At 40.3% G+C, this 23,674-nt stretch overlaps 1 protein-coding gene and 1 long non-coding RNA gene across 2 annotated transcripts; one reads left to right on the top strand and one right to left on the bottom strand.

Annotated features, from left to right (window-relative positions):
• The first annotated feature begins 1,064 nt into the window (after positions 1-1,064).
• On the top strand, positions 1,065-2,963 carry LOC149393225 (uncharacterized). The gene is made up of 3 exons (XR_016299873.1): positions 1,065-1,372; positions 2,080-2,211; positions 2,764-2,963. It is a non-coding gene; the product is annotated as an uncharacterized LOC149393225 (long non-coding RNA).
• Positions 2,964-21,859: 18,896 nt separating this feature from the next.
• LOC149393226 (uncharacterized) lies at positions 21,860-22,453 on the bottom strand. Its single transcript, XM_089617949.1, has one exon. The coding sequence runs from the start codon at positions 22,451-22,453 to the stop codon at positions 21,860-21,862; it is 594 nt and encodes a 197-aa protein (XP_089474075.1).
• Positions 22,454-23,674: the final 1,221 nt, after the last annotated feature.

Here is a 23,674-nt window from a genome sequence, read left to right on the forward strand (position 1 = left end):
GCTACGATTATTGAAGAAACTAATGAGAAGATCGCGATCATTCAGCAGCGACTGAAGACAGCTCAAAGTCGACAAAAGAGCTATGCTGATAAAAGACGAAGACCACTCGAATTTGAAGTAGGAGACTATGTGCTCTTAAAGGTATCTCCACGTAAAGGTATTTCCCGTTTTGGAAGGAAAGGGAAATTGTCTCCTCGATACGTAGGACCTTTCCAGATTACTGCACGAGTAGGTCTTGTGGCTTATCGGTTAGCGTTTGTGCACGATGTTTTTCACGTGTCAATGCTTCGAAAGAGCGAACCCGATCCTACAGCTATCGTTCAACTCGAAGATGTACCGATTCAAGAGAATGTCACTTACGATGAAGTTCAAACCCAGGTTGTCGATAGAAAGATGAAGAGTCTTCGTAACCGTGAGATTCCGTTGGTGAAGGTTTTGTGGACTCATCATGGAAGCGAAGAAGCAACTTGGGAACTGGAAAGCGATATGATGGAAAAGTATCCGTACTTATTCCATGTGGGCAGTTAGATCTTAAATTTCGGGACGAAATTTCTCTAAGGAGGGGAGAACTGTAGCGACTCGAAGTTTTAAGGTTAATCTTGTAAATTAAGTTAATCCAAGGACGAGAAAATTATGTAAATTAATTTTCTAAGTAGTATTTCCAGTATTTTGGATTTGAAATATATTAAGGTAATGAGAAATCTCGGAATAAAATAAAGGATTTATCGAGTTCGTCGTGAATGATAAATTATTTTCCGATGAGATATTCCGGAATTTAATTTAAGAAAATAAATTCTTAAGGACGAGAATTATTTCCGAGAAACCTTGAGTATATTTGAGTTATTTGAGAAAGAATGAGAATTTTCTTGGTTTCGATCGGTTATGGTTGAAGTCACAAAGTTTTGTGACAAGGACGTAATTGTCACGTTTTCTGGAGTTAATTGAAATAAAAAGCTTGAGTCAGGGTCAATTTGATAGCGGTGGAATTATGAAGAATTTAATTGCAAAGTTCGAAGAATTCTCTACACTCTTCTTTTCTTTTCTTTCTTCTTCTTCTTCTATTCTTTTCTTCTTCTTGCCTTTCCTTCTCTCGTGCGTTACCTGCAAAGAGAAACAGAGAAAAAAAAAACAACAAAACCGACATCAAGGACATCATCGTCACCGCCACAATCTTCACCACCACCGTCATCTTCTTCACCTTCCTCTCTTCTTCTTTAGTCTTCGCGCGCCGTCAAGCCACCGAGCCATCACCGCGTGCGCCCGCCGTGACCGAGAGAGAAGAACGCCGCGAGCTCACACCGCCGCCGACCGGAAGAGAAACACCGGGAAAAGAAGGGAATAGCATCAAGGAAGTCGAATTTCTCGAGGAAAGGTAAGGAATCGTTCTTTCCCGAATTGATTTTGGAAAAGTTTAGGATCTGCTCATTGAATTGGGGGTTTTCAATTTCAACGAGTTTTTTTGTGAAATCAACTTGTCATTGCTCCTGTTTATGATGGATTAGTGATGATTGTTACTCGGATTGGAGAGTTTGAGCATGTTTCTTGATGAAATTTTGGATTTTGGACGAAAAATTAGAAGTTTAGGGTTTGTATAAATCTGAATTGGGGGTTTCGATATTCTGGATGTGATTTGATGATTTTGGACTGAATTTGTGTTACAAAACTGAGTTTAAGATGGATTGTGTTTGGATAATTGGACGAATTGTTATGGATTTTTGATTTTGAACATTTGGTTTTAGTTTTCTTGCTTGGCCATGAGTTTGTTTGGCCGTGAGTTTGTTTGACCGTGTGATGTTGATTTGAGATTCTGGTTTTTGGTGATTAATGATTCGATATACTTGAGATAAGTTATTGACAGTTCTGAATTTGGAAAAGAAAAGAATGATACTTGTTTCGCTAGAATTATTTTCAGATTTCATTATGGAAATGAAATTAGACTCGTTCAAGAAATGCGAATTTTGGACTTTATAGTTAGAAATGTCTTTGGGTTATACGATTATTAAATCGTACGTTTGAGTTTGAGTATCGTGAATTATTCATAGGATTCTGATTCAGGATCGGTTTGATTTACCGTGATAGGACTCAAGACTGAAAGTCGTTTAGAGGTTCACGAAGTAAGTGAACGTCTGGATTCTCGATATTAGTGAACGTTCAAGTTCACAGGACGAGCGGACGTCTCGTGGAAGAGCGATATAGACGCTTACTCTTGAGGTAGGTTATTATAACCCTTCTCTCCTGATTTTATGGTTTGGCCTCAAGTATATATTATTTTCGAAATGAAAATGTTTGTGAACGTGCCACAAAACCCAGAACCGTTTTTAGAAATGTGGCGGAACTTAAACTCGGGATATCCGATAATGAAGTTGATAATATTTTCGATATTATACATATATCCCGTATTTACGAAATGAAATGTTTCGTATATCCTGGACAAGCCGGTTTCACACACATGTTTACGGTGCGGAGAGTGCACCTTGTTCTGATCAGAGGACTGCCACGGGTTAAGTTGGCAGGCGGCTCAGGAGATAGTACACGTTTTAGAAGTATCTAGGGACACATTTAAATTTCTGTCATTTACATTTCTGCAATTTACATTTCTGCAAGGTATACTTGTACGTGTATGGTGATTTACACGTGACAAGAATAGTAATATTATAAAGTTAAGTATTACTTTCGAAAATCTTTTTAAAATCAAACCATTATTATAGCACCTATTGGGCCTCAGGCTCATCCCTATTTCTTCAATTTTTTTTTTATAATCAGGGAACGAGAAGAAGGGTTAGGACAACCTCGGAGTTTTACGTCGTCAAGTTTTTGAAGTTTTTAGTTTCGTTATCTAGCAGGTCTGTATATAAGCTTTTGGTTTATCAAAGTTTGTTATATTTTCTGCATTCTGTTTTGTTTATCTTTGGATCTGTAAAGCGAATGACTGAGTATGCACTGTGGGATGTTTAGTTACTCGTTTAGTGTTTAATAAAGTATGTTTAATATCGCTTATCTTCGCTTAGTTCACGTCTCGGTTCTCGGGGCGTGACACATGATTTCTAAAATTATGGTATCAGAGCCATCGTAAATTCAAATAAGATGCTTTACTTAATTTTTTTTTTCTTTTCTCACTGATATATATGGATTCTTTTTTTTTTTTGAAAAATCTGTAACCTTTTGACCGATCTTGTGAACCTGTTATTGGGCGTGTTTGGCACAGCTTTTTTAAGCCTGTTTTTGCTGTTAGCAAAAACCAAACTGCAATATTACTGTTTGGTAAAACAATTTTTAAAAAAAATTCAAAAGCGATTTTAAAAATTGTACATGAGTCACAAAAGCTACGAATCTTAGCTTTTAGAAAAAGCATTTTTGTATTTGATATAAAATTACTTTAATATCCTCACGTGATTATCCATAGCACTGTTAAATATTTATTTTATGTCTATTTTAGTCTTTTTACTATAATATATTTATTTTACCAAACGTAAAATCAGTTTTTGTTACCAGCAACAACTGTTTTATAAACAGCTTACCAAACACCTGTCAGTTTTAAAAAAAAAAACAGTTTTTTCCAAAAACTAAATCTAAAAGCGTTTTTTTGTAAAACAAAGCTATACCAAACGATGCCATTGTCGATGGTCTGTTGTCAAAACTGGTTGCTCATTTTCTGAAAAAAAAATTTAGTTGAAGTGCATAGCCTGTAAAACAATTTTCGATATATTGCTATTTAGTTCTTTTTGGACTATATATGTTTATAAGTTTTTTTTTAAAGTGTATATATAATAACTAACCCAACGGAAGTTATTGAATATATACTTATGTTAATTAAGTAAACCCTGGAAATTTTTTTTGAAGGTGACGGTTATGTTAACGGTTACTATTTTTATCAACTTTAAATTTGTAACTGTCATGTAGTTTTAAATGTAATCGGCACTTAAAAGGTTTTAACTTTTCGTTTAATAAATTATTTATTGTCAATTTTACCAACTTTAATTGTCAGTACAATTTATTAAATGTTTTGATGCTTTCATTGATTCAATTGTTTTCTGCCCAACGGTGATATGAATTGTTTTGATGCCCAAACAACGACATTGTTTGGCGTTTTTTTTATTTATCTCAGTTCATTTTTTTTGCAGTCCCTAGATATATACAGTTGATTTAATGTTATATATTTTATGTGGATTTATAGTTGATAATAGTAAGCATTTCTTTTATTCTGATTCTAATGCAGCATTGAATAATATTCACTCTCAAATCTCTGGAATAGTACCATTAAATGGAACTAACTTTTCCACCTGGAAAGAGCAAATTGAGATTTGTCTTGGTGTTCTGGAAATGGACCAGGCATTACGAATGGACAAACCTACTATTATAGCTACAAGTACTGCTGAAGAAAAAAATGTTTTTGATAAATGGGAACGATCAAACCGTATGTCTCTCATGATTATGAAAAGTACTATTACAATTGCTATAAGAGGAGGCATTCCGGAGAAGGATGATGAAAATAATGCCTTCACGGCTAAGCAATATTTATCATCAGTTGAAGAACAGTTTAAAAGTACTTCCAAGGCTAATGCAAGTGCTCTCATAATGAAGATGCTCACTTCCAAGTATAACGGGACAGGCGGTGTACGTGAACATATCATGATGATGAATGATATGGTTGCAAAGTTAAATGGCATGGACATGGCAATTTCTGAAGGTTTTTTAGTGCATTTTATTATGACTTCTCTTCCTGCACAGTTTGGTCCTTTTAAGATCAACTATAATACGCAGAAAGAAAAGTGGAAAATGAGTGAGTTAATTGCCATGTGTGTTGAAGAAGAAGAAAGGATTAAAACTGAGAATCCTGACTTTGCACATATTGCCATTCAAAGTCCAAAATGGAGGAAAAATTAATAAGGATAAAGGTAAAGGTAAAAATAAAGCGGACACGACTGTTGATATCAACAAGGCTGGCATATCTGGTACAAAGCCCGTACATGCTCCAAAGTGTCACCATTGTAAGAAGCGTGGACGCATGAGGAAGGATTGCGTGAAATTTAAAGATTGGCTCGCTAAAAAGGGTAATGATTCAAGTTTTATGATTTGTGAAACCTTTTTGGTTGATGTTCCTTTAAACACATGGTGGGTTGACACTGGTGCTTCTGTGCATATTACGAACTCATTGCAGGGATTCCATTCCGTGAGGATGCTTCAAAAGGGAGAAAGGAAACTTAAAGTTGCTAATGGATTAGAGGCTGAAGTCGAGGCTGTTGGATCTCTTCGCATAGTTTTGAAGAGTGGCTTTATTCTTGATTTGTGTGATGTAGTTTATATTCCTAGTGTAATAAGGAATCTAATTTCTGTTTCTAGACTTGATGCGTGTGGTTTTGTATTTCAGTTTCGAAACAATGAGTTGAAACTATATCAAAACTCTAAGTTTATTGGTTCTGGATTATTATGTAACAATCTATATAAATTGTGTTTGAATTCTTCCAGTTGTGATTCTCTATTTTCAATGAATGTTAATGGTGTTAATCCTAAACGAGGGGTAAAGAGAAATCGTGATGCTGGAAATTCTTCTATTCTATGGCATCGCCGATTGGGTCATATTTCTAGAGATAGAATGCAACGTGTCATAAATAATGAAATGGTCCCGACATTAGATTTTTCTGATTTTAATAACTGTGTAGAATGTGTCAAAGGAAAATTTACTAAGGGAAACAAGAAAGGAGCCACTCGAAGTGGGGGACTATTAGAAATTATTCATACTGATATATGTGGACCGTTTCCTACTACGGGTATTAATGGGCATAAATCGTTTATCACTTTCATTGACGATTATTCTCGTTATGGTTATGTATATCTTATAAATGAAAAATCTGAAGCACTCGATAAATTCAAATTTTTAAAGTTGAAGTTGAAAATCAGCATTACTTAAAAATTAAAGTAGTGCGATCAGATAGAGGCGGCGAGTATTATGGTAGACACACCGACCTCGGTCAGAGTCCAGGCCCGTTTGCTTTATTTCTACAAGAACATGGTATTGTTCATCAGTACTCTATGCCCGGGGATCCTCGGCAAAATGGAGTCGCTGAAAGACGTAACCGTACACTAATGGACATGGTACGGAGTATGATATGCAATACCACATTACCGGATTTTTTATGGACTGAAGCTTTAAGAACAGCCACACATATTCTAAATCGGGTCCCTAGTAAATCTGTTCCAAAAACACCTTACGAACTATGGACTGGAAGAAAAGCGCAATTAGGATATTTGCGTGTGTGGGGTTGTCAAGCAGAAGCAAAAGTCTATAATCCTCAACTAAAGAAACTTGATTCCAGAACTGTTAGTTGTTATTTCATTGGTTATCCAGAGAGATCCAAAGGTTTTAGATTTTATTGCCCATCTCATACCACAAGAATTGTCGAGACAAGACATGCTGTATTTTTTGGAAATGGCAATGTCAGTGGGAGTAATGTAAAAAGAGTTGTGGACCTCGAAGAAAATCGGATTTATGTTCCAATTCCGATAATTCGAGAATTGACAAATTACGTACCTCATGAACCAGAAAATAATGATGAAGCCAATATTCCGGATATCCCGAATGTTGATGAAGCTCCTATTCTGCAAGAAGAACCCTTACGTAGATCGCAAAGAGAGAGAAGATCAGCCATACCTAACGATTATATCGTTTATCTCACCGAGGAGAGATGCGATATAGGTCATGGAGAAGATCCTAACTCATTTAAACAAGCGATTATGAGCGATAAATCATCTCAATGGTTAGAAGCCATGAATGACGAAATAAAATCTATGCATGATAATGAAGTTTGGGATCTTACTGAGTTACCTATCGGTGTTAAACCCGTAGGATGTAAATGGGTTTATAAAACAAAAACTGATTCTAAAGGTAACATAGACAGATTTAAAGCAAGATTAGTCGCTAAAGGGTTTACACAACAAGAAGGTGTACATTTTGATAATACATTCTCTCCGGTCTCAAAGAAAGATTCATTAAGAATTATTTTAGCTCTTGTGGCTCATTATGATTTGGAGCTACACCAAATGGACGTGAAAACAGCATTTTTTAATGGTAACTTGCATGAAGAAATTTTTATGAAACAACCCGAAGGGTTTGTGGTAAAAGGCAAGGAACATATTGCTTATCGGTTAAAACGTTCAATATATGGGTTGAAGCAAGCTTCATGACAATGGTATCTCAAATTTGATGAGGTCATTGTTGATGTCGAAATCCGTTCCTCAACAATCACGATATTATATCTATTATATTGAATATATCGACTTATTTATATGGTGTGGATCTCAAGAATTCGTCGTAAATGGAATTGAATTTCGGAGTAATAACGAAGAACGACTTAGATAATAATAGAAACAAATTGAGGAAATAACTTTTATTATAATTGATCACGATCGTACATAGAACTACAGAATATATTTTGGGAATACAGAATATTGAAGGTACAGAAAGATGAAAATCAATGTCCCCTGCGAGATCCGCTGTTTCCTTTATTTATAGATGAGATCGTCGCTCCTCTTCCGTCGATCTGGTGGACACGTGGTCGGTCTGAAGCGTTCTGCGGTGCTGTATGCGGAGTGGTTTGGCCTATTCCTTCGTGGGGTGATCAGCTCGGCGACCGCTTCTTCCGGACTCGCGGGGTGGTCAGCTCGGAGACCGCTTCTTCCGGACTCGCGGGGTGGTCAGCTCGGAGACTGCTTCTTCGGAGCTGAGGAGGCAGATGCTGCGAGCTGGTTTGTAGGTGTAATCCTAATCCGAGCGGGCTGGGCTTGGTTGGATTTTATTCACCAATCGGGGCCCAGGATGTAAATCGGGCCTTTGAGAAATAGCCCAAATTACAAGGATTTATTCTGGTATCCACAATAAGTCCCCCAAAGCATAGTTAATTTATGCGAATATTAAGTGTGCTTTAAATTTTTGAGCCCGAATTTTCGAACTGAATCCCGAACTTGCATGTCCACGTGTAGTAGTCATGATGTCCATAATGACAGGTGTCAAACTGAATTTCTCCTTTCTAGGCCGAATCAGTTATGATTCCTACTTGAGTGGAATTTGAAACGACGCTGCCATCCCATCGCTATTAATAAATAGGGCTTTTCGCATTCTAATCGATTTACTCGTTTTTAATCCCTCGAAGATTCAAAATCAGGTATCTTTCGTCTTTTTTTTTTTTTTTACTCTCTTTATTTTTCTCGTCAGAGCTTATCTCTCTAGGCGTTCATCTCACTGGTTTTTTTTTTTCTTACTTCTGACCGGGTTACAAAAAAGGTTTTCTTAAATGTCTACCCAAAACACTCCAGAAAAGCTTGATGAGATTTCTAAGGACCTCAGAGGTCCCACCACGGTTTCTGAGGACGAACTTGTCGACTTTTTCGATGAATTTGATATTCCTCAGAACGTGGCCTTAGCCCTTCCTAGTCCCGAGTTTACAGCATCAGATACCTCTGCGGGCTATTGTTGCGTATATGAAATCTTTTTCAGGGATTGCGGGCTGAGATTTCCTGTGGACCCTTTGCTTTTAGAATATCTAGAAGCCCTAAAGATATCCATTCCCCAAATGTGCCCCAATTTCCTTAGGAAAATATCTGGGTTGATTACCTTAGCCAAGGAGAACGAGGTCGAGCTCACGGTGGCCGACCTGGTTCGTTTAGGTCATATCAAACGTAACTCCAAACTTACCCCGGTTACATTTTATCTTGCTAATGCTGCGGGTCGAGGTGTTTTAGAGGGGTTACCTGAGAAAGACACTCATTGGGGTCGGAGAAGATTTTTCTTTGAGATAAATGAGCACTCGGTCGGCTCGTTTCATCAAAGGTTATGCCTCGAGTGGGCTTCTTCTCCGGGTATAGAATTAGGATTTGTCATTCGCTACTTGGTCTTTTTATGATATGTCAAGAATTGATTTTTGTGATTTTTTATATATATATATTTTTTATAGCGAAAATCACGGCGCCCAAGGTTGACGCGGAGTTCCTGGGAAAGCTCGAGGTGTTGCGAACTGGAAGTTTGGACTGGAAACACTTCAACTCAGATCGTTTCGTCGAGTCGGGTTATTGGGCTCGTCCTGAGATTGATCGAGGTGTTCCTGGTGAGTATAACCTATTATTTTATTGGACTTGCAGAAGGTGTTGTATTGGAATGTTTTTTTTTTTTTTTTATTTAAAAATTTTTAACCATAGGCGAGGATTGTAAGCGGGGTGACATGGATGCCGAAGTTGACTATGTGGCTGAGAAGAAGAGACTTCGTCAAGCCAAGAAGGATGCACAGAAAGGCGAGGTACCCCAAATCCTCGACGGTTCGACCGCTCCAGAGCGAACAGCGGAGAAGGAAGATACTTGTGGGGCGAGCTCGCCTGGCCCGCCTGATGGTGTTGGAGTTGAGGGACGCGCTGAGAAGAGTCCTCAACCCGTCCAGGCTGATCCCGAGGTGGCGTTGCGATCGCCTGTGAGTGCTGTGAAGAGAAAAGCCGGGGTGGTTAAGCCGACTCCCGAGGTCGAGGTCGTGGCCAAGAAGGGCAAAGGAAAGAAGTCTTCGAAGGAGGGCGTTTTCATTTCGGCCGCCGAGGTGGAGAAGGAGTAGAAACGGGCTGCCAAAAAGAAAAAGAAGGAGAAGGTCGGCTACGTGGGAAGTGGTGGTGAGGCAACTGTCGAACTGCCAGGATCAGTTGCTCCGATTGGGTCCGCCAAAAGTGACGGGATGGTGGATACTGAAGGTAGCTCGCTCCCAAAGAGTGCTGCTCCAAAGGAGAGGGGCGCGGTGATTGGTCCCGGCGAGCTGACTTCTTCGGGTCCCACGTCCCCTGACGAGGTGCCTAAATCGGACTCGAAGCCGAACAACGTGGTGATTCACTTTGAGCGTAACCACCCCATCTACGAAGACGGCAGTTCGTCAGCCTTCCTGATGAGGCAGATCAGGTACCCTACTGCGCCTTTGGGCAAAGTGTTGGAATCGATCTAGGGTTTTAGAAAATAATTAACGCTTCGGTAAGCGGCGGAATTTTAAAAATTTTCTTTTACAAGTAAAACAGTTTTTACTAACCTAGACAAGTGCAAGTACATGTAATTAAAAACCAATATGAGCTAGAAGTTTACTAACCTTTCTTGAAGCTTGAACTTTGAAGAAGCTTGTGGAAAGTTTGCAACGCTCGTCTCCCCTCGCAGCACGTCTCTCTTTCTTTCCTCGGCACCTCGAGCAACCACGAAAGTTTCTATCACTAAATCACTCGAAAAGAAGGAATCAGTGAGTGGGCACTTTTAAACACTACGACTTAAGAACGAGTCTCGAAGTCGCAGAGCTAAACACTAGGTCGAGTGATGACCTAGGTGCCAAAACAAGAAAAATCGAAAATAAACTAGAAAGAGAGAGAGAGAGGAGTTCGGCCAACAATGTCTAGAGAGAGAGTCTCTCAATCTCTAACTTATGTTGAATGAATGAAATGAGAAGAATGAGGCTCCTATTTATAGGAGATGTCTTACCTTCAATAAGGTAGTTTCCTCTTCTATAGATTATCACATATTCATGAGCAAAATAACCCTTATTTCTCATTCCTTTGGGCGCCCAAGGCAGCCTTCTAGAAGGCTAGGATTTGTTTCCTTTTTTGTTCCTTGGCTTGCCTATTACTCTCTTGGCCGATTCCCTAGTGCATCTAATATGCAAATTTGTTTCCTCTTTTTCTTTTGGCAAGTATCTAAATACATTTATGCACAAAATAATTTCCCTTTCTCTTTGGGTAGTGTTGGGCGCCTATGGCTTCTAGAAAAGGCTTCTAGAATTTTCTTCACTTGTTCATGACAACATAAGAAAAAGCCCATTTAGAATTTTCAATAAAATTCTTATGAAATGAAATTAATTCACAAGGCCCAATGATCAAGTCTTGGCCGAGTGATATTAAGTCATCAAATGAACTTGTCAAAAAATTTATTGACATTCATTTCATCCTTTGTCTCAAAAGACAAAAATACCCTTTTAACTATTTTCGTTCTTGTTTTGACTTAGCTTCCAGTTTAACTATTCCTATCGATGTGATTCGTGACAGTGACCTCATGGACCCAAATGAACAAAGCTTGAGCTAAACACTTGGACTCAAAAGTTCACAAACCTTTTCCAAGTTTAGCTTAATGCCAACTGACTCCACTAAAGAGCTGACACTGAAAATCTCTCGGTTCAAATGAATTTATTTTCTACTCAAGAATTCACCTAATTATAATGAGCGGATCCACTGAATATTATCTATGTTTACCCTTCATGAATGTCATCAGCTAGTCGGGATTTACTAAATTACCATTTTACCCTTCTAGCTGTTATTTCCTCAACTCCTTTGTCGCTTGTGAATAAGTTAGAAACAATGTATTGACGAGGAGCTAACAAGTCACATTGTTTCATCCAAAAGAGTCAGGACTCAATTTGGACACTGGCCAGTTCATTTATTCACACTCCAAGGAACAAAGCATGAGGTGACATACATTGCATTTCAGCAATCTTGTACATGAATTCCATATCTATGAGAACTTCACAAAGTTACTCATGACATACTCACAACTTAGTATTTCACCAATAGGCCCTGTTCGGAATGACATAGTGAGTCCGAACTCTGACTTTCTCAAATGAGAATACTAAGGTGTGAAATGGCATGTCTCATTTCAGGATTAAGGTAAGCATGATGCAATTCATACATAGTGACTTCGAGACATAAGAGGTTAAATGGTTTGTTCTTATATTGTCTCTAGAAGTGCACTGGTCAATTCAGTACCTTCGGAAGATACCTAGAAGAACTATAGAGTCCCCAACTCTCAATGCCTCATAACCAGACATCATAGATTCTTCTAACAATTAGTAGTCCTACATGCCTAATCACTCTCGAAGTTGGTCGAAGACCATGTTCGCTAGGGCCTTGGTGAATGGATCTTCCAGAGATCTACTTCACCTCCACGTCTCCGCGTTGCGCGATCTCTCGAATCAAATGGTATTTCCTCTCAATATGTTTAGAGCGCTTATGGCTTCTAGGTTCCTTTGAGTTAGCGACAGCCCCACTATTATCACAATAAAGGGTCATGGGCTCGTCGACGTTTGGAACAAATTCCAAATACTTAAGGAATTTTCTAAGCCATACAGACTCTTTGCAGCCACATATTCTGCTTCCATTGTGGAGTCAGCAATGCAAGATTGCTTAATACTTCTCCACACAACAGCTCCACCATTAAGGATGAACACAGATCCCGAAGTGGATTTCCTGGAATCCTTATCCGCTTGAAACTCGGAGTCGGTATATCCCGTCATAGTCAGGTCAGTACCTGAGTATGTAAGCATCAAGTTCCTAGTTCTTCGAAGATACTTAAGAACATGCTTAACATCAATCCAGTGCTCGGGTCTAGGGTTGGATTGGAAACGACTAACTACGCCAACGGCGAAACAGATGTCAGGTCTAGTGCAAAGCATGGCATACATGAGGCTTCCTACGGCAGAGGCGTAAGGAATCTTCCTCATGTCTTCAATCTCTTGTGCAGTCTTGGGAGACTGGTCCTTAGAGAGTGAAACTCCATGCCTAAAGGGTGTTTGACCCCTCTTGCAGTCTTGCATCGAGAAGCGATCCATCACCTTATCAATATAAGATGCTTGAGAGAGCGACATGGTCCGGTTTTTCCTATCTCGAAAGATTTGGATTCCCAGAATGTATGCGGCTTCTCCTAGATCCTTCATATCGAATTGCTTTGCCAGCCAGACCTTAACCTCAGATAACTTACCCACGTCATTACCAATGAGTAGTATATCATCGACATATAGTACCAGAAACACAACTTTACTTTCGTGTATTAATTTGTAAACACAAGGCTCATCTATCGACTGTTCAAAGCCAACGCTTTTTACAGGTTCATCGAATCTAATATTCCATGACCTAGATGCTTGCTTTAGTCCATAAATGGATTTAAGCAACTCACAAACCTTGGTCTCTTGACCTTTATCCACGAAACCGTCTGGTTGAGCCATGTAAATGCGCTCGTCAAGATTGCCATTCAGAAAGGCTGTCTTGACATCCATTTGCCAGATCTCATAGTCGAGAGCTGCAGCTATGGATAGGAGTATGCGGATGGATTTAAGCATTGCGACTGGCGAGAAGGTTTCTTCATAGTCAATCCCTTCTTGTTGGGTATAACCCTTCGCCACAAGTCGTGCTTTGAACGTCTCGACGTTCCCATCAGGACCCCTTTTCTTCTTGTATATCCACTTACACCCTACGGGTTTAATCCCTTCAGGAAGGTCTACAAGTTTCCAGACTTTGTTGACATACATCGAGTGCATTTCAACTTTCATGGCGTCAAGCCAAAGGTTTGATTCAGAACAAGCCATCGCTTGGCTATAGGAAACAGGGTCATCCATGTCGGAGACGGCTACAAGAGAGTCTCCATAAGACATGTACTTGTCAGGCTTTTGAGTAGCCCTCCCACTACGTCTAAGTACTACTTGACGAGATTCTGATGAGTTAGGTTGTGTTTCAGTTGGGGTAAGAACAGTTCTTACAGATGAGGTAGAAGCTTCCTCACCCAACTTTTCTTCAAGCACAATTTTGCTTCTAGGTTTTGCATCCTTCATAAAGTCCTCCTCAAGGAAACGAGCATTCGTGCTAACGAAAGTCTTATCGTCCTCGGGACTATAGAAAGTAAAACCTTTGGTTTCCTTCGGATATCCTACAAACAGGCACAATTCTGACCTACTAGCCAACTTGCTAGTCTTTTGCCTCAGCACGTGTGCAGGGCAACCCCAAATTTCGATGCGGCCAAGATTCACTTTACGGCCAGTCCATCTTTCATAAGGAGTACCAGGAACCGTTTTGGACGGAACTTGGTTCAGAATATAAGCGGCTGTTTCGAGGGCATATCCCCAAAAAGAAAGCGGGAGTGATGAGTAACTCATCATCGATCTAACCATCTCCATAAGAGTTCGGTTTCTTCTCTCTGACACTCCGTTTTGTTGAGGTGTGCCAGGTGCGGTAAGCTGAGAAGCGATACCTTCTTCTTTAAGAAAGTCATCGAACTCTCCAGACATATACTCACCACCTCGATCGGATCGAAGGGTTTTGATCACTTTGCCAGTTTGCTTTTCCACTAAAGCCCTAAAGACCTTAAATACGTTAAAGGTCTCGGATTTGTGTTTAAGCAAATAGACAAACCCATATCTTGAGTAATCATCAGTGAAGGTAACGAAGTATTCGTATCCTCCACGTGCCTGTTGGTTGTGCGGACCACATACATCAGAATGTATTAGTTCCAGCAACTCAGTGGCTCTTCGACCTTTATCAGAGAAAGGTCGCTTAGTCATTTTTCCTTCTATGCAGGATTCACAAGTAGGTAGTGAACCTATTGCAGAGGCTTGGAGTGGACCATCCCTCACAAGTCTCTTAATCCTTTCTAGACTGATATGACCAAGTCTTAAGTGCCAGAGGTATGTTGATTTTGTTAGATCGGAGGATTCAGAAAGTTTGATCCTCTTTGGCTCCCTAATTAGATCGTTATCTATTTCGGTGTCTAAAAGAGAAGGTTGAGTGGGATAGATGTAGAAACGAGCATTCTTCATACATGCATCAGTGACAAAAGAATTATCAGGAAACGAAATACGAATTCCATTCTTAATGAACTTTAAACAATAATCTTGCTCACGAAGACGAGCAACGGATATTAAGTTCTTCCCAAAGGTAGGAACAAAATAAACATTATTCAAGTTTAAAGTGCGGTCTTCAAAAGACAGCGTCACGGATCCCACAGCCTTTGCAGACACCAGGCTCCCATCACCCCATTTGAAACAGAACTCGCCTTCCTCTAAGCTTTTGGTTTTCTTGAAACCATTCAAGGAACAGCAAATATGGTTAGTAGCAGCGGAGTCAAGAATCCACGTTGATACATTATCAGCTACTAAGCATGCTTCGGTAACTAGTACAATACTATGTTCCTTTGCTTTGAGATAGGCGGGACAGTTCTTTTTATCGGCCTTGTAAGGTCTCTTCACAGTTCCAGAGGCGGAGGCTTTTTGCTCAGTAGCATGTGCCTCTCCTTGATTCCTCTTTTTCTTAGTGAAACCTACAGCAGTGTGAAGTTCCTCCATAAGCTCGGTAACAGTGTACTTTAGCTTTTTAATGGAGTAGTTCAGCTTGGAGGTATCAAGAGATGCGGGGAGAGTTTCTAAGATCATATCTATGATATTCTTCCCATCAATCTCAGATCCTAGGATTTCCATTTCATTTAGGTAACTAATGATCAGCATCATATGGTCCCTAACAGGAGTCCTAGCCTTCATGCGACAGTTCATAAACTGTCGGACTGCTTGTAGCCTTGTTTGACGTCCTTGCCCTCCAAACATCTCAAGGAGATTGTAGAGCATTTCGGCGGCAGTCTCGATGTCACGATGTTGCTCTTTCAGCATATTGTTCATAGATGCCAAGATATAGCACCTCACAATCTCATCGGATCGAAGCCAGGCCGCTAAGGCGTCATTGTCCTCTTGAGTCGAATCATCATTCGTCAGAGGAGGACACGGGGTGGTGAGTACCCATTTGTGCTTGGTAACGGTAGGTATTATGTCGAGGTTACGTTTCGAATCTACGTAGTTTTCGTTTTCGAGTTTATTCGAGGAAAGAAAGATTGAGAGATGGTTGAGAGACATATTGCCTATGTAAGTTGAAACAAGTTTATGATTAGTCTTTGGTTTAGGATTTAAGTTTTATTAAGACTTTTATAAAATCCAAAGGTGTTATAAACTAAACGATAATTTACTCCCTCAAGAGAAGGCCGCAAAAAATCTCCATTTATAAGTAAATGACACATCATTAATGCTAAGCCAAGATGTCAATACATCTATTTTGACTAGCCACCTTTTAAATTGGTTTGATCACTCACATCCTTTCGCAGAGCCTCAAGGGAGGATACTAGGGATTGAGCCTAAGTGTGCAACCAACCACTTAGTCCAAAAGATCAGCTTTGAAAAACAATCCCCCAAGGGGAGGCCTTGTCATCATTGCATCACTCTCGGACGTAGCTCATTGAGCAATGATCGAAGCAATAACGCCTTGGAGTACTCACATTTAAGTGAGGGTCGCAAGAGCGGCTCTTAGTCCCACGTTATTGCATCTTTCACTAGTGTTGGGGATCGCGGGTTACAAACAACGAATATAACCCTCCCACTTAGTTTTTGGAGTTGGTTCATCGACTCTTATAAGTTCGGAAACAAATTTCCTAGTTAGAGAGCGACAGAGCGGACAAGTAGAAGAGAATCCTAGATCGACATGTTCAGAGCAGTATTAGTGCATAAAAGCACAAGGTACATACTCGATCTTTTCCTATTTTCTATTTCGGGAAAGTGCGTGAGGGAAGTGTGAACTTCAACTCACTCGAACACTTGAAAGTTTGAGATTACACATCTTTTTATTTTTCGGCTTGTCTACAAGGAGACCTCCCACTCAAATTTTCAAGAGCATATAGATTTTGAACATATGTGATATAGATATAGTTTTGAAAACATTTTGAAAATTTATTTGATTTGGATGACAAAATATTTTCAAGTTTGAAAGTGAAAACGGTTTTTCAAAATTCAAACTAGTTTTGTAAAAATTCAATTTCAATTAAACTTTCAAAAATCAAAACATTTTAATCTTACACATCATGTTTATAATCATATGAAAAACATTTTTGCTCAAGAAAATTTTCTCATTAGAGTTCTATAACTCATGGTAGTGGGGTTTGAAAATCCGGATTTCTAAAAAACTGGAGTTTCAGACAGCCGCACACCTCGGAGTAAAATCACCATATCTGGCGGCTCCGATGTCCTTTTGAGCCGAAACCGGTGGCATTGGACAGAGGACAGACATAGCTTTAATTTGATTCAAGAATCATTAAATTTAGATTTCTGAGAAGAGAGTTATGCCACTTTTAATGCGGGTTTACTCCAGCTCGAAGAAAAAGAAATAAATTAAAACTTTGGTCCTTTTTAGGTGCGAAAAAGAATCAAGTGTAACGGAACGTTTTAAAATGTTGTTTAAAGCTTTAATTTGTGTTTTATTAGCAGGGTAATAACATAGAATAAAAGAAATAACAACAAGCATAAAACGAATACGGTAAATAAAAGAAACTAGAAAGACAAAGTAACTAGTCACAAAATTTACCGAAATTTCTCAAACCTTTAAAACACGTTTTTCAATATAAAAAATTAAAAACTTTTAGAACTGATTCTAATGTGTTTTAAAAACATCCCAAACTCATAGAAAATCAACATGCTTTTTAATTTAAAGACAAGAGCATTAAATTAAAAAATATCTAAGATTACAATTCTAACTTGTCACAAAATTAGTAAACTTTCGAAAACGATTTTCAAGCTCATAATTTTAAAAACATGTACATGCTAATGTTTGACCATAGCTCTGATACCATTTGTTGGAATCGATCTAGGGTTTTAGAAAATAATTAACGCTTCGGTAAGCGGCGAAATTTTAAAAATTTTCTTTTACAAGTAAAACAGTTTTTACTAACCTAGACAAGTGCAAGTACATGTAATTAAAAACCAATATGAGCTAGAAGTTTACTAACCTTTCTTGAAGCTTGAACTTTGAAGAAGCTTGTGGAAAGTTTGCAACGCTCGTCTCCCCTCGCAGCACGTCTCTCTTTCTTTCCTCGGCACCTCGAGCAACCACGAAAGTTTCTATCACTAAATCACTCGAAAAGAAGGAATCAGTGAGTGGGCACTTTTAAACACTACGACTTAAGAACGAGTCTCGAAGTCGCAGAGCTAAACACTAGGTCGAGTGATGACCTAGGTGCAAAAACAAGAAAAATCGAAAATAAACTAGAAAGAGAGAGAGAGAGGAGTTCGGCCAACAATGTCTAGAGAGAGAGTCTCTCAATCTCTAACTTATGTTGAATGAATGAAATGAGAAGAATGAGGCTCCTATTTATAGGAGATGTCTTACCTTCAATAAGGTAGTTTCCTCTTCTATAGAATATCACATATTCATGAGCAAAATAACCCTTATTTCTCATTCCTTTGGGCGCCCAAGGCAGCCTTCTAGAAGGCTAGGATTTGTTTCCTTTTTTGTTCCTTGGCTTGCCTATTACTCTCTTGGCCGATTCCCTAGTGCATCTAATATGCAAATTTGTTTCCTCTTTTTCTTTTGGCAAGTATCTAAATACATTTATGCACAAAATAATTTCCCTTTCTCTTTGGGTAGTGTTGGGCGCCTATGGCTTCTAGAAAAGGCTTCTAGAATTTTCTTCACTTGTTCATGACAACATAAGAAAAAGCCCATTTAGAATTTTCAATAAAATTCTTATGAAATGAAATTAATTCACAAGGCCCAATGATCAAGTCTTGGCCGAGTGATATTAAGTCATCAAATGAACTTGTCAAAAAATTTATTGACATTCATTTCATCCTTTGTCTCAAAAGACAAAAATACCCTTTTAACTATTTTCGTTCTTGTTTTGACTTAGCTTCCAGTTTAACTATTCCTATCGATGTGATTCGTGACAGTGACCTCATGGACCCAAATGAACAAAGCTTGAGCTAAACACTTGGACTCAAAAGTTCACAAACCTTTTCCAAGTTTAGCTTAATGCCAACTGACTCCACTAAAGAGCTGACACTGAAAATCTCTCGGTTCAAATGAATTTATTTTCTACTCAAGAATTCACCTAATTATAATGAGCGGATCCACTGAATATTATCTATGTTTACCCTTCATGAATGTCATCAGCTAGTCGGGATTTACTAAATTACCATTTTACCCTTCTAGCTGTTATTTCCTCAACTCCTTTGTCGCTTGTGAATAAGTTAGAAACAATGTATTGACGAGGAGCTAACAAGTCACATTGTTTCATCCAAAAGAGTCAGGACTCAATTTGGACACTGGCCAGTTCATTTATTCACACTCCAAGGAACAAAGCATGAGGTGACATACATTGCATTTCAGCAATCTTGTACATGAATTCCATATCTATGAGAACTTCACAAAGTTACTCATGACATACTCACAACTTAGTATTTCACCAATAGGCCCTGTTCGGAATGACATAGTGAGTCCGAACTCTGACTTTCTCAAATGAGAATACTAAGGTGTGAAATGGCATGTCTCATTTCAGGATTAAGGTAAGCATGATGCAATTCATACATAGTGACTTCGAGACATAAGAGGTTAAATGGTTTGTTCTTATATTGTCTCTAGAAGTGCACTGGTCAATTCAGTACATTCTATTGATACCTAGAAGAACTATAGAGTCCCCAACTCTCAATGCCTCATAACCAGACATCATAGATTCTTCTAACAATCATACTGAGGTCAATAGTCCTTTGACCCTAAGATTGCGAATATATCGTTTTAAGCAAACTACGAAGAGTTTGTTCATGCAAATCTACATTTGTCTCTTCGTAAGTTGTTAAGTTTGTTTATGGACTAAAAGACTAAGGTTTTATCATAAAGCTTCAAACAAAGAAAGAATGAATGAACGTTTCAACTTTATTAATGAATAAGCAATTACAAGCAAGAGTCTTCGTAAGACTATATGACATCAAATGTACATAAATAGACACTATTACTCTTCTTGTGGGCACCATTGACAACACAAAGTAAGGGCTCTGAGGGGTGCCAACATCTATAGGGGGATGTCTATGGTGGCCACGAAGGTACTAACTCTTATTGAGTTGTTTGTATATTATCCAATATATATATATATATATATATATATATATATATATATATATATATTTTTCTTTTTATCGTTGCTGATCTCGTCTGGTGTTTGTCTTAATAAAGTATCAAGCAGAGATCAACAAGGGGGTTTATGCTTATGAGCACAAGATCCGAGTGGCGGAGAGAAGGATTCGCGAACTGGAACGGTCTTTGGAGGCTTCGAGGGAGCGTAACGCCGAGGTGAAAGCCTTGGAGGGAGAGGTGACCGGGCTCAAAGGCGAGCTGGCGAAGAAGGAGGACGAGCTGAAGCATGCTCGACTTGACCAAAAGATGCTCCGTGACCTTGGCATCGAGGCCCAGGCAGCTCGTTCAGAGTTGTCAGAAAAGGAGCGGCAGCTCAGCGTTGCTCAATCGGAGATCGAGGAGCACCGGGATCGGGTCACCGCGCTGGAGTCGAGCAACAAGGATTTGAGTACCTTTGCCAATCGAGCTGCTGCTGACTTCAAGCGGGCTAACGCTCTTATCGCTCAGATGCAGAAGAGTGCCAAGATGATCAAGACTCAGGCTACTCGGTCTGGTAGGAAGGCCGCATCTGCGAAGTATCGGAGCATTATCTCTAAATACCAGGCTCACCTCGCAGCTCGTGAAAAGAACGCTGTGATCGTGCGGAGGCTTGATCAGTGCCGTGCTGCGGCCGGGGTGCTGGAGGACGTGGTGGCTGGCGAGCTCGATGATGCCACCGAAGTTCTTCAGGAGGCGAAGGACGATATTGCCAAGTTCACCGCGGATCTGTCCGCTGATCCTCTCCCCGACCTCGCAGGCGCGGAGGATGTGATTTTCACTCCATACTCGGAGCGGATATCCCCCGATGGCGGCTCTGAAGATGTTTCGGTGGCGATGGACATCGATCAGTATGGCTCGAACGCTGGTTTGGCTATGGCGGGAATACCTGAGGGGACCGAGGTCGTCCAAGATGTTCCCGAGTCCGGAGCCTAATGATTTTCACAGTTCATTCCAGTTGTTTTATTTTCTTTTGAATAATTATGAGCCCGTCTGTTTTTGGGCAAGACTATTATGCCTTTTTCTTTGTAATAATTATTTGCTCTGATGATTTTGGCCATGGGGTCGCTTTCATCGAGCTCGTACTCTTGTTTGACTCCGGGGTCGGAGTTTTTATTTGGCTTCCGTGCATTTGTGATTCCTCGATTTTTGCTAAGTCTTTTTATTTCGACTGCTCTTATGTAGGATAGTTTGGATCCATTCGTTACACATGAGGAATTCTTCTCCGTACGTATGTATTAATTGAGTTCGTCACAGGCGAGCTTTCAGTTCGCTCAATATAATGCCGAGCTGATTGATCAGTTTGCTGCCTAGTCGTTTACAGGATTTTGCTAAGCCTTCTAACAACATTTGGCGGATGATTTATTGTATCAACTTGATCAGTCCTTATTCGCATTTCTTGGTGAACTATTTTGTTGATTATAGGTTGCGTGGGAACTGCTAAGCGTTTTTAGCTTGGTCCTTATGGTTTTGTTATAGAGCAGATTACACACTGGATAATCAATCCTATGCCGAGAATGGTTCGGGTTTGCTTTTCAAAGAAACTGTTTTGGTCCGTAGTTGTTTCCTTTTCTTTTTCTGGTGACACGTTGTAAAAACTCGCGTCCCGATTGTGCTTAATGTGTGTCTGAATCTCCGAGGAGTGATGCCTTTATCTCGGCCCGCTGCTCGATGTTCATCGGACTTAGACGTGTTCTGATCATACTCTCGATTTGTGAAGTATTGTTTTATGTATTGGTTTTCAAGAGCGTGTGAATGGTCCTTTAGTGAGGTATTCAGACGCTTTGATGGCCTCGATGCCTATGGGATGTGTTTGCGTTTTATTTTATCCCATCTTAATTTTCAGTATTTCAAAGGGATCCCATCTTAGTGTTACCCAATCATACTGAGAGCCTCGATGCTGTGAGGATATCAAGGGTCCGTCCTTGATCCTGTGAAGGTTGATGACTCGGTTGGTGGTGATGGGGTACCAAGCGGAGTCAAGAGTCCGTTACTCGTTGTCTGTCGCGTTACAGACCTCGTGTTTAAAACTTTGGATGGGGCTGAGCCTTGGAGTCAAGGTTGCCTACGTACCCAATGAATGGGATCAAGCCGTGACGTAGTTCGATTCGGGGTTCTACGTGGTTTAGACGTAGTATTTTTTTAGGTTTATGATGTTCCAAGACCTTAGAATGGGTGTTCCATTCAGAGTCTCTAATTCGTAAACTCCTGGGTGGACTATTTTCGTAATGCGGTAGGGTCCTTCCCAATTTGCTCCCAATTTTCCGGCGTTAGGCTCTGCTGTGTTCTGGAATGTTTTCCTGAGAACGAGATCTCCTACTATGAAGTGGCGGAAGCGTAGGTTTTTATTGTAGTGCCTGGCGATGCTCTGTTGGTATTGCAACATTCTGACCATAGCTCGATCTCTTTTTTCCTCGATGAAGTCGAGGGAATCGGAGAGTGCCAAGTTGTTGGCGTCTTCATTCTCGCGTGCACACATCGTCCTTATGGTTTGGATTTCGTGTTCTACAGGAATGACTGATTCGACACCGTGCACTAGAGAGAATGGGGTTTCTCCGGTAGGGCGCCGAGGGCTGGATCGATAGGCCCAAAGGGCTCCCGGAAGCTCGTCAGCCCATCGACCTTTCTTAGCGTCGAGTCTTTTCTTTAGAGAGTTTACGATAGTTTTATTGGCGGCCTCGGCATGGCCATTGCCTTGTGGATATCTAGGTGTAGACATTCTCAGTTCTATTCCGTGGTATGAGCAGAATTGTCTAAACCTTTTTTATATGAATTGGGCGCCATTGTCGGTGACGATCTCTTGTGGGACCCCGTGTCGGCATATGATGTCCTTCTATACGAAGGTCTGGACGTCGATATCCTTGATTAGGGATAGGGCTTTGGCCTCCATCCACTTGGAGAAATAGTCGGTGAGGACTAATAAAAACTTTAATCCACCGGGGGCGGCAAGCATTGGTCCGACGATGTCCATTGACCATTTCATGAATGGGTATGGGGACGAGATTGAAGACAGCGCCTCGGCGGGTTGTTTTATGTTTGGGGCGTGCCTTTGGCACTTATCACAAAGTCGGGAGTGTTCTTCGCAGTCCTCCACCATCGTTGGCCAATAGTATCCTTGCCTTTTGATTTTTATGGCCAAGGCTCTTCCGCCGGCGTGGTTCCCACAATCCCCTTCGTGGATTTCGGAGATAATGCGGGCTGATTCGCCCTTGGAGATACACCTTAGATATGGTCCAGCGAAGCTCCTTTTAAAAAGAACATCGTTGATGATGCAAAATCTAGCGCAAATTTGTTTTAATTTTCGCCCTTTTGACTTGTCGTCGGGCGCGTTTCCCTCTTTGATGTATTTCAGGATGTCGTCCCTCCAATCCCCCACTTCTATTGCCATTATTGTGTTAATGCTAATGGCTATAGAAGGTTGTTTGATTGATTCAACCGGAATGACTCTAGTGAGTCCGGGGTCTGATGTTGAGGCAAGAGCTGCTAAGGCGTCGGGGGATGTATTATCTCCTCTCGGGATCCTTGTGAGTTCGAAGGCTTCGAAGTTCTTTGCGAGGTCCCGTACTACCTTCACGTAAGCTTCCATACGTTCGTCTCTTGTTTCGAACTCTCCACTAAATTGGTTAGCAACGAGTTGGGAGTCGCAATATGCGCTTACTTTTTTTGTCCCGCAGGCTTTAGCTAGTTGCATACCCTGCGATTAGAGCCTCGTACTCAGCTTCGTTGTTTGACGCGACAAAGTCGAGTCGGAATGATTGTTCGATTACCTCGCCATGGGGTGACACCAGACGTATCCCCACGCCAGATCCTTGTTTCGATGAGGCGCCATCTACGTTCAAGGTCCAAACATCCTCGTCGAGGTTGGTCTCGGTTACATTTCTCGGAAACTCCACAAGGAAATCAGCAAGAACTTGTGATTTTGCACACGTCCTTGCTCGGA

Source organism: Urtica dioica, chromosome 6 (assembly GCF_054948205.1).
Source record: "Urtica dioica subsp. dioica isolate 48M chromosome 6, U.dioica_male_clone48M_v1_H2, whole genome shotgun sequence".
Taxonomy (NCBI): domain Eukaryota; kingdom Viridiplantae; phylum Streptophyta; class Magnoliopsida; order Rosales; family Urticaceae; genus Urtica; species Urtica dioica.